Consider the following 11,544-nt stretch of genomic DNA (forward strand, 5'->3'; position numbering starts at 1 on the left):
TCACTCCAGTTTTTCACTCAAATTCCTTTGAGAGATAGTGAATTCACGAGTTGAGTATTTCAACAACCTCAGAAGCCAATTGCATTTCATCTGCATTTATAAGAAAGGCTCGTAGGTTGATTGCAAGTGTGCTTATATTTTTCTATAAAAGGAAAGGACTCTTTGGTTTAAAGGAGTTGTTGGCTTTCAGTAGGTTTGTTACTGAAAGTGGGACTGGATTTGGTCTGTATGTTCTTGTGGTTACACAAGGTTGATAGTGAAAATCTTAAGCGGATTTTGCTTAGGGACTGGATGTAAGTCTGAAAGACCGAACCAGGATAAATTCTTGTGTTCTTTGTGTGAGTGCATATTTCAATTGCATTTCACCTGAAAAGTCTTTAAAAAAACTTTTCTAAAAGAACTCTTCATGAAAATCATTTTAGAGATCTCTTTACTTAATTTTTCATGTTTATTAGTCGACCAACAGACTCACCAGTCGGCCAACTTTTTCGCGCCAATTTTTCAAAGCAAAAATGTCAACTTTCTGAATTAGTCGACTAATCGACTCTTAGTCGACCAGATAGAATGTTTAATTTCTGGAAAATTTAGCAGCATTTGACTGAAGGTTTTCTTAATCGATCGGACAAAATGTTTGTTTTCAGAAAAATTTAGCAGGAGTCAACTGAAAGGTTTTTCAGTCTACTGATGATTTTCATCAGTCGACTAACTTTTCTTTAGTCGGCTAAGTTTCAAACTTTAGATTTTAAAACGGTTCTGTTAAACACAGTAGTCGACTGACGATAACTGTCAGTCTGCTAATATTTGATTTCAGTCGACTAACTATTATTCCAGTCGATTAATATAGCTATTTTTCTGTAACTTTTAAAAGGTGTGTCTTTTCATTTTTCAAATGAATTGACCATTCAAAAGTGTCTGTTTTGACACCCCTTCATACTCTCAACGTATGAAATCTTTCAACTATAAATATGAGTGCATTACACACTCAAAAACATCGAATCCAATCGAATTACATTGAGTTACAAAGATCGAATTCTTTGCTTTTCACTCCTATTCATTCAAGTATTCGTTTTCTCACTCACTTGATATTTTCACTCCAGTTTTTCACTCAAATTCCTTTGAGAGATAGTGAATTCGCAAGTTGAGTATTTCAACAACCTCAGAAGCCAATTGCATTTCATCTGCATTTATAAGAAAGGCTCGTAGGTTGATTGCAAGTGTGCTTATATTTTTCTATAAAAGGAAAGGACTCTTTGGTTTAAAGGAGTTGTTGGCTTTCAGTAGGTTTGTTACTGAAAGTGGGACTGAATTTGGTCTGTATGTTTTTGTGGTTACACAAGGTTGATAGTGAAAATCTTAAGCGGATTTTGCTTAGGGACTGGATGTAAGTCTGAAAGACCGAACCAGGATAAATTCTTGTGTTCTTTGTGTGATTGCTTTGCGAATCTGAAAATCCTTCAAAATTAGAAAGACATTATTTAAAAACACTATTCACCCCCCCTCTAGTGCTCGTTGCCTCAATACTACAACACTTTCAGAAAGGCTTATCAATATGGGCCAAGTGGGAGACTATTGGGCCTATGATGTAGCTTGGCCCATATTATATAAATCCTAAAGGTTACATTCATTGGCATGGGTTGTGTCGTTTGGCATCTTGCCAAGAGGTAGTAATGCCAAGAGTTACATCTTCTTAATAAAAGGGTGTTGGAGCTGAACAGTTACAACTCTTAGAGTGTTAGTGTCTTTACATGGTGGTTAAGTGCCTCTTCACACTGAAGAGGTGTATCCTTTCACATCCAAGGAGTGTTTTCTATGATTAGAAGAGACACCTTTGGAATTATAAATAGGAGGGTCCTCATACTCACTGAGCAATTTAAATCACAAGTGTGAGGATCTATCTTTTAAACACATAAAGAGCCTAGTAGTATTGGAAGATTCCTTTATTAAAATTTTAGTGTTGGTATAAGAAGAAGAGACGAATCATAGTGTTATCATGGCTGGAGGTATGCTTTAATTCCAACAATTACTACATAAAAACATAATATGAAGATTCTATGGCTATATTTTGATGTATTTGTGATTGTTCAGGGAGCTGACCTGAAGTACCATTTTGATTAACCGTAGGAGAAATATGGTATTTTTTGCATTATAGTCCTTACAAGAAAGTTTGGAAATAGTTCAATTAGTCCAAAGTAGGATCCAGGTGGCATTGGGTTAGATTTAGCCACGTTTCTTTTCCTTTTGAAACATGTTAAAGGAGATCGAAAAGTTCAAAGCATGATCCTGTTATCTAACAAAGCTTTGATTGATACAAACTTTTGTTGCTGTTTGCAGAGGAAATAGACAAGATCAAGTGGGTTAATCAGTTACAAGATTCATGGCATTTATCTTGAAGACTGGCATAGAGACCACAATCAGAAACCCTAGGCTCACAATATTATGGAAAAGACATGCATTAAGGTGTTGCTGGTAATTGTTGAAAGCAGAAAGAAACCACCCACTAAATCCAGGCAATGGATGCCAGAGCTGTTGGATAAAGAGGCTGCTTAGAGAATAGCTATCTGGTCTCTTTGTGTTTTCTGTTTCTATATTTTTAGTCTACACATCAAATTTTTCTTATTTGAGAATGGGAAACGTCAACACCTATTATGGATATCATGGATGTCAAATGTCTCACCTTCTCTCAAGCAAAATAACCACTAAAAGAAATTTGGAGAAAAGCCATTTTGTGAAAAGATAATAAAATTAAACAGAAACAAAGGCATGCCACTGTTGCTCCTTATTTTCAAAGGTTTATTCTTCTTGTACATGGATAACAGAAGAATTAATCAAATATGCTACTAGTCTCTCTTCTTTTTTGAAGAAATTGAGAGGATTAGTAGTGTAATACAGCTGTCACATGGAAAAGTCATAAAGCTCAATTAAGCTTTACAATAACAGTATGATATCGGAATCTTATCTTTTCTCAATGCACATTTTACAGCGTAACGGATGAAATGGCAGTAACACGAGACGAGCAGTAACATCTGCAGGTAACATTACACCCACTTTAGATCTTTTAACCCTTTTTCTTGTAAGATAGAGTAATGAAGTATATGATAAACTTTTGCTTCACAATCTAAACTACCAAAAATATAGACTTTTTATCATTTGATCCCTTGAATTTGGAATAATTGCTCCACCCATTTTTCATCTCGCAACACCAAAATCCTCCTTGTGGAGGAGACGGCAGCGTGTTTATCATTTCTCTGCACTTCAACTCATTCATGGTTTACCTCTTCCTCTGGATGCACCTGCACAAGGAATTGGAGCATGACTTAATCCATTAAGAGAAATATTGAAGTTAATCTATTGTTGCATATCAAGAAGAGAAGAAAGCTAGTTGATTGTGGCAAGGGAGATACATGGGGACTAGGTAACTTGCCTGAAAATGCTTCAAATCAAGGTCTTCATTAAAACTTCTGACCTTGATCTCTCCTCTACTGGTAGTAATTTCATCCAAGATCTCCGCATCACAAGCTCCCATGCAACTTTCCTCACTATCCTGGGGAGTTTCTAGTTCCTAAGCAGTGAACATGACCATGAAAATTATAGTTAAGCCCTTCAATCAACTCCAAGGCTATGAAGAGAAAATATGAATGCTAACCACAACAAAATATTACTCATATACATTGTAGGCCGATGACCTTTGAAGATCTTAAAATATCTACATGTACGTTACAATCACATGATCAAAAGCTCGTTTCCTACTAAAAAATGCATGTAGATCACACCTGTAGGGTCTGATCAATAAAAAGAAACTTAGAAGGATTTAGCTAACGTGCGTATGGGAGAAAGAACTTACCCTGATTGAGATACTCCGATCAAAATGTGATGCTCCCGCAATTTCATCGTACTCAGCTGCGTCGAGTTCCATCAAGTGATGTCTGTAAAATAACTTGGGCAGGATGTGAATCCTAATGGCTATGAGGAGGAAGAAAGCAATGGGGAAGAGTACCCCTGCTACAGGTATCCATGTGATCCCATAGCATGTCAGTAGGCACACCAGCTGGAACAGAGTAAAATAGACAATGTTCTTAAATGGCACTGATTCTATAAAGGAAGCATGCTCCTTCTCCAAGACCCTGTCCAATATAAACATAACATAATATGAGAGAGAGAGAGAGAGAGAGAGAGAGAGAGAGAGAGAGAGAGTTGGTATACTTGTATCTGCGTCTTGGAGTGATGAAGAGTAAGAGCAACCTTTCCCAGAACTGGTTGCCTGGTAGACTATCGATAGCCATGTAAGCGAAATAGCCCCACAGAACAGAGGTTGGTATCATTTTGATGGTAGACATGATGCCAAGGCAGGCAGCCACAAGCATGGACTGGCCCAGGTTGCTCAGCCTCTGATCATTAACACGAACTGGAAGATATGCGTCGATATGTTTTTCGGGATCGAAACCGCCGTTCTTGGCCCCACCACCTTCATTGCTTCCTAACACAGCTTCCTTCAATTCTTTGAGCTCTTTCAGGACTACCACATTCTGTTTCCCAATTTGCAGGAGCAACCAGGTCAGGTCATATGGCCATACCAATACTAAAATAGTGCATTGACGATCAATTGAATTCCTTGAGACCTAACATTTAACTACATGATTTATCTGTACAGAGCAGCTAATTGGCTACATAAATGTGTCTAACAATGCTGTGACATTGCGATGTGTGTATGTGCGCGCGGGCGTGACAACGAACTCGTCAAGGTGTTGGATTGCATCTTTCACACTATGAACACAAGAACTTCCTTTAAATGCAAAAACATGAACCATTGGTTATTGGCTAATGATATGCAGGTGGTGATAAACAATAAAAAGGAATTTCTTGAGGGGCTGTGTAACATAGAAGGGCAGTAGGAGGAATACATACTGTAGAGCCCTTGTCCATTTGAATAAATACTTCTTGCATTTTGCCATATATCTCACTATTGCTGGCTTGCATTTTTATGCCCTCTTTGGCGCTCTCTACCATCTTCTTCCGCATTAACTATCAAAGAGAAAAAAAATCTATAATTTATTACCCAGAATATGAAGGCTATTGCATTGAAAACACAATTAGAAACAAATCCAAAACAAGGAGGCAGTCTGAGGTTCGATTCATGGAAGAAAAATGAAAAAAAGGAAAAAAAAAGAAAAGAAAGGAGAGGTACTGTGAGGTTCCATCCATGATCTTTTGTCCAGTGGTTTTTCTAGATGGATCCCGGGATTTTAAAAAACAAAAAATTGTAAAACATAATACAAAAGATAAGAAATAATATAGGTTTTTTAGTAGCATTTTTTTTTTCAAAAAATTGAAAGAAAAGTTTTTAAAATATATAAACAAAAAACAAGATGAATCATAATTTAAGAAAAAAGAGAAGCACTAACGAAGAACAAGAAAAATCATATGTAGGATTTTTTTTTCAAAATTATATTATCATATGATGTTATTGTGGCATTAACATGATATTTAGATTGTGGTGATATTTTGAAATACTATGACATTTTTTTATGTTTTTATTAACTGCTGCGAAAAAACAATATTGCAACATACACAAACATGCACAAACACAAGCCTATGACATGGGGGGATGCCTTTTGGCTTCATATCCCTGGTGACACTGGCGGACATGGTATGACACAATATGACATGTAAAGGCATTTTTTTTATATTAAAGTATCAAAAATATTTTTATTGCATCTAGAGAAATCTGCGTCCACATATCCTAATTTTCAAAAATTTTATGAACTCACATCTCCAACTTGTGCAACGTGTCAGTCCATATTTTTGTAACATAGACACAGGCCAACAACTACTCTTGAGAACATATACATTGCCAACAGACCTGTCTCTTCAGAACGGCTAGGCTCTTTGTGTGCATGGGGGATTGTGGTATGACACCGTTTGAGGGAGGAAGACCCACCAGTCCACATATCAAAACCTGCCAATTTCAAATTCAAACTGTTTCAGACATCACCTTCGTAAAAAGATGAGCTAAAAATTCAGGGAAATGAAGGCACCCATTCTATCAGCATTACTGGAATAGAAGAAAAAAAAAAAGAGAAAGAAAGAAAGTTACCATGAAGCCAAGCAATAAGATATCATAGTGGTAAGCAGGTGGGTTTTTAAGATTGAACTCTTTTTGCTGTGTCATCTGAGCAGATACACTGTGGTCAAAGAAGTAGAGTCCTGCAATCATTATTGCCGGCACCAATGCAAAGAAAATATATAAAGGGGGCACCAAACCCATATCCTGCACATTCAGTGCAATACACCCGAGTCAGTATATGATATGTGCTGATTAAAGGGTGAGCAAGCTTTAAGGTGCATTTGGATATTGAGGTGAAAATTTTCGAGATTGGGAATTTTTACTAGGCCTTTGCTGTTCTTTGGCAATCTTGTGAATGCTTAGTCACTTCATTGATAATTCACTCCTATTTAGTAAACAATAAATCAGATGAAACCTTTTTTTTCTGATAAAACGAGGAGAAGCTACTATTATGGTTCAGATGTCCGGTTACAGGCTGAGAGGTGCTACATTGACCATGGCCATGTTTTGATATCCACGGTATAAAACCCCATGAATACCCTTCCTCTGTCCAGCAAAATAGTTTCCCTCAGGTTTCGACCTTGAGGCAAGGGATACACACATCCCAGGCATTGAATTCGTGATGTGTAATTAAACATTTTCATTTCATGATTCAGGGGATGTATAGAATTGGATACCTTAATAACGGTCCAGTTAGTCAGTGTCTTACTGTCCCAAGTAACAGGACTGGAGAGTCTCCTAGGAATCCCATGTGGAACTTTGCTTGGCACACTGTATGACATCGCAGTCCACATCAAAACCATCAGAGGAACCCCATAATCAGCAATCAAGCCTCTCAACCATCCTACAAAAAGAAAAAAAAATCAGGATAAATAATATGCATGAACAAAACCTTCAGTCTCTGTTGCATATAACTGATTCCTTGGTTATATTCAATTCCTGCTGCACATCTCACTCGGAACCGTTCAGTTACATTGGACACCATGAGAATGGGGCCTACACACGGTCATATACAAATATGACCTGATCTCATCCGATTAGTTGAATATGGCATTGGACACATCTGATCCGAATCTGAACCATTTACTTCCCTATCTGCTCTCTGGAGAATCAGTTGGGGATTATGGTTTGCTGTAAAGCTACAAAGCACAAAGGAAGAATGCAAACTGACCTGTGCCATATTTCCATGACCTAGCCCTTCTGCTCTTCAAAGCAGTATAGAATAGACCAAATGAGAATATGATCCCGATCAACCCATTTGCGTACGCCCAATGGAATTGGTAGAGTTCTGAACTTTGGTCTTCACCTTTTGGTATTTCAAATTCACTCACTAGGCCCTGTCATTATTTTACCATATCAAACATCAAGTTTGGCATTCACAAAGCTATGTACGCTAATAAAAGAATCCACAGTACCTTGATGGCTTCTTGAATAAAGAGAACAGCAATCAACATTCCAAAGAGTTCCCCTGCAATCCTAGTGAACCTACTGATGATACAGCAAGCATTGAATATGGCAAGGAGAAAGAGCAAGAGAGCAGTCCACACGCAGACCCTGTGAGTTTTTTTAATGTACACGTACCAATCAGTGACTGCAATCAATGTATCATCAAACATAAATCTGAGAAATTTGCCAAGAAACAAAATGTTGAGTACCATCCAGCCCATGCTAAGAACAAGCCCTCGCCGAGATCATGTCTTTGCTTCGCGAAATTGTACAAGTATATGTACATGATCACAGTGGGCTCTGCAACACCCAGCACCATCAATGGCTGCCCCCCTAGTATGGAGTGCATTATGCCACAAAGGGCAGTGGATGCTAATGCCTGCACTGCACTCAACCTTCCATCTGAAACATCACAGTTACAAATTTGCCTATCATAAAACAGAGGAGGTCATCTTACTCTTGTCTACTTGGCCAGCTTGAGCAAGCCTACTTATTTAGTTGGATCTAATCGGGTGCAGATGAAAATCCAATTCATTCACGTTTTTTATATGCAGAGAACTTGCTTTTTAATCTTTTTTCTAGTGGATTCAGTATTACTACATTTATTTCAGATATGAATTTAACCACACCTCATCTGATCTGATTCGGATTCATAATTCGATTCCAATCTACTATTTGCATTTCAAATGTGGATCCGAATCTAGCATGATCCACTCCTATCCATTGCACCCCTATCATTCCATGCGTGACCGTTACTCGGCTGGGGGCCCACAGAAAATTCTGTTGCCCCACCCGAAGGGGCAGGCTCTTTAATCGGTGAGCACCCAATCTGCATGGTTGCACCAGCATGGCAGCCAGCACAGGATGGGGCCCACACGTTGTCATGCATGTGAATGTCCACGCTCGGCTGGTTGTGGGAATGCGTCGTAGTCTTTAAATTTTCTTTTATTTTTTTTCCCTTTTTTTTATTTATTATTAGCAAGCTGGGGTTAGACAGACCCCGTCTCTATTTGGAGGTGATAGTTGCTAAATCCAGAACACAACTAACCACTTTTCTAAATGCATAAAATCCCTTCGATTGACCGTTTCCAAACAGAATAGGATATAGAGTATCTTCAAGGTACTTGGGGAATTCAAATTCAAGACAAGATATTACCTAAATTTGAAATACGATGAATTGGATCCATATTTGAGTTTTTTTTTGAAAAAGTATTCTGTTTCAAAGGACAGGGCTTCTTTCGACTTTGAAAAAAAAAATAGAGTTTCTTTCTTTTTGGATTTTCAAAGTTGTACTGAAAAAGACGTGTTTTAATCGGAGAGAAAGCTAAACCGTGAGGCCAAAAACAAACAAAAATAGGAAACCAAAATCAGAAAAAGAGAAGAAAACAAGCATAAAGTGCAATGACCACTCACCCTGTCTTAGTAATCACGCCGTAGTGCCAGCCAAATTTGAACCCATGTCGTTTTGTTTCGACAAAAAAAAAAAAAAACTACACAAAATTTTCCCTTTCTGTTTCGAAAAATTCTACACCCATCTTTTTTCTAACTTGCATCAAACAAAAATGAAAACCGAGCGCCTTTTCAAAAGAAAATAAAACGAAAGGCAACCCATGTAATTTCAATAAATACGATGGAAAGTGGAGAAGAGTAAGAAACAGACCTGTTTCACGGCTGAGTTGCTCCCCAAACGCAATCACAGGAAGAGCAGATGCGAAGAATATGTACGCCGTTGGTGCCAATATCCTTATAATAATAATAAAAAAACAAAATTAAACACATTCAAATCACCCCACCTGCCTTAAGCCAAGGAATCATCAACATAACATTATACATGGCAAACCAATATATATATATATATATATATATATATATGTGTGGCAGGGAGGCCGTCCAACCACATGAAAGTCCAAAATATACAACCACGGCTCCCCTTATCCAACGAGTGTTTCATCGATCAATCCTTATATATTTGTTCTTTATAATCTATTTAGTAAGAAATATGATTTATGCAAAGACTTTACGATATTTAAACATGTTTGTCCAAAAGTGAAAATTTCCGGCTCACAATGCATTTAATACTTTACAATACAAAGTATTGTGGGCCGTTGATTTTTAGGGCTTTCAAGAACACATCTGAATATTTAAAATTTATAATCTGAAACATGTCTCTTACTAAAATGAATGATAAAAATCTAATATATAGAGTTCGTTCAATGAAGATCTCGAACATCAGAGGAGAAACACATCATCTACAGGTTGTAGATTTTGGACATCCCTTGGGTTGGATACGGTCTCCCTTCCTCTCTCTCTCTCTCTCTCTCTCTCTCTCTCTCTCTCTCTCTCTCTCTCTATATATATATATATATATATATATATATATATATATATATATATATATATATATAGAGAGAGAGAGAGAGAGAGGGCCTATTATGGTTGGGTATACACGTTCCTGTTTGAATGGATCGATCCATGAGACATGAAAATAGCTTATGACATATGCCAAACATGATCCAGAGGAAAGCTTTTGATTTTGGAAATTAGATCTGTGTAAAAAAACCAAGAGAGTCCCGCCATAAGTTATGGTGGTTCGGTACCGCAATGAGGACACTAATCCGTTGTATATAAAATACGACTGCATGTGCATGCAGGTATATATGACCTATTGGCAGAAAACAGAAGACCACGAAAGAGAAGAGAGAAAATGAAAAACCTGTATCCGGAACGAAAGCCGGCGACCCAATCTTGTTTATAACAGGGGAGCCTTCCCTTCACATCGTCGGCGACACCTTTAAAGGGAGAGCTCCACAGACCCATCGCTAATCACAAGCAACTACACACCAAAATTTTGCAATCAACACTACAGGCAACCAACAAGGAGAAGAAGATGAACCGCATTCTCTTGAACGTCTCTAGAATACATCTTTATGCACCTGTAAGCCAAGAAAAGTAAAGGGAAAAGAAAAACATCATTTTCTTACATATCTATATCCACATTCGTATCTTCCGATACCACAGAGAGAGAGAGAGAGAGAGAGACCTAAGAAGCATGAAACGGTTTTCTTTCCGGCGATCAGAGGGCAAAGAAGGTGACCAGAACGTGAGGGAGTCTCCGGTCGCTGCCAGGTGAAGCAGCGGCAGAGGGACACCACCACCACCCTCTTCTCTCCCTCCCTCCCTCCCTCAACACAACTCTCTCTCTCTCTCTCCTTTTCGTTGTGATTTATTAGCCCTGGATTCCACCACGCCTCTCTTTTCTCTCTCTTCTTGCCTTAATTGCAATTAATTAAAATCAACGGAGGTTCGAGAATCAAACAAGAAAGCAGGGAGAAGATTCGCAAAATGGATCTCTAGCCTTGCCTTGAAACCGTGTGGGCCTCACCCTCTTTTTGTATTTTCCCTTTTTGTCCTTTTCATTTTTGGTTTCTTGTTGGGTTTTCTTTGCTCTCCCTCCTCTCGCTTTTGCTTGGCATTCGGGCAGAGAGAGAGAGACGGGCTGGACCCCGTTTTTTGCGGGAGCACGTAGCAGGTTTTCGTTGGTTTTTGCGATAATTCTTCTTACCATGACCCGGATGCGGTTACCGAAATGCTGTGGACCCCAGCATCGCTATCAATGCTCTCGATTCTGGGGCCACTCTTTTCCATCCGGATGCAAATATACCCGGACCGGACCGGACCATATTTGGTTTCACAAACTGACCAAAAAGGGACTCACTACATGGGTCGTCCGGATCCAGATATGTTCGCGGCAAATTTTCAATGGAAATCCATGCAGCATAAGTGACCACATGTTTTTTGTTGCACAGCTGGCTGCATGAAGTCACGGGCCTTGACTTTTAATTGCTCTTCAATGTCATCACGCCAACATTCGTGGTTCAGTTCTCAACCTGCTAGACAGGGTAGTAGGGTTGTCCTTTTTTATTTTTATTATTATTATAACCAGGTTAGGAAACTTACGGGTACACCCGTGCGAGTATTGGCATGAAAAGTGTCAATCCGAATAACATTTTTGGTGGACCCAAACACAACGAGAGCAA

General features: G+C 38.5%; 2 protein-coding genes across 2 annotated transcripts in view; one reads left to right on the forward strand and one right to left on the reverse strand.

The window, feature by feature from the left end:
- LOC149829419 (EG45-like domain containing protein) overlaps positions 1-2,556 on the forward strand; it is a 29,577-nt gene extending 27,021 nt beyond the window's left edge. Inside the window, exon 3 of the mRNA XM_090015526.1 lies at positions 2,332-2,556. Coding sequence (XP_089871652.1) covers positions 2,332-2,359 — 28 coding nt within the window. The 3' untranslated portion in view covers positions 2,360-2,556. The remainder of the gene's footprint in view (positions 1-2,331) is intronic.
- Positions 2,557-2,721: 165 nt separating this feature from the next.
- On the reverse strand, positions 2,722-10,717 carry LOC149829420 (boron transporter 4-like). The gene is made up of 14 exons (XM_090015929.1): positions 10,548-10,717; positions 10,221-10,440; positions 9,168-9,250; positions 7,717-7,909; positions 7,477-7,615; positions 7,233-7,398; positions 6,739-6,905; positions 6,092-6,265; positions 5,858-5,953; positions 4,903-5,019; positions 4,201-4,523; positions 3,842-4,121; positions 3,422-3,559; positions 2,722-3,290 (listed from the first exon to the last, which is right to left on the reverse strand). Exons 2-14 carry the CDS (start codon positions 10,322-10,324, stop codon positions 3,258-3,260), a joined length of 2,013 nt encoding a protein of 670 aa, XP_089872055.1. The 5' UTR covers positions 10,325-10,440; positions 10,548-10,717; the 3' UTR covers positions 2,722-3,257.
- Positions 10,718-11,544: the final 827 nt, after the last annotated feature.

Source organism: Nuphar pumila, chromosome 8 (genome assembly GCF_984573655.1).
Source record: "Nuphar pumila chromosome 8, dmNupPumi1.hap1.1, whole genome shotgun sequence".
Classification (NCBI taxonomy): Eukaryota; Viridiplantae; Streptophyta; class Magnoliopsida; order Nymphaeales; family Nymphaeaceae; genus Nuphar; species Nuphar pumila.

Bases quoted from the DNA above. Each gene is read 5' to 3' on its own strand.
- LOC149829420 (XM_090015929.1), bottom strand. From the start codon at position 10,324: ATGGGTCTGTGGAGCTCTCCCTTTAAAGGTGTCGCCGACGATGTGAAG. The intron at 6,266-6,738 runs GTATCCAATTCT...CTGAATGTGCAG, and splicing joins CTAACTGGACCGTTATTAAG to GATATGGGTTTGGTGCCCCC. The intron at 5,954-6,091 runs GTAACTTTCTTT...TGAAATTGGCAG, and splicing joins TCTTATTGCTTGGCTTCATG to GTTTTGATATGTGGACTGGT.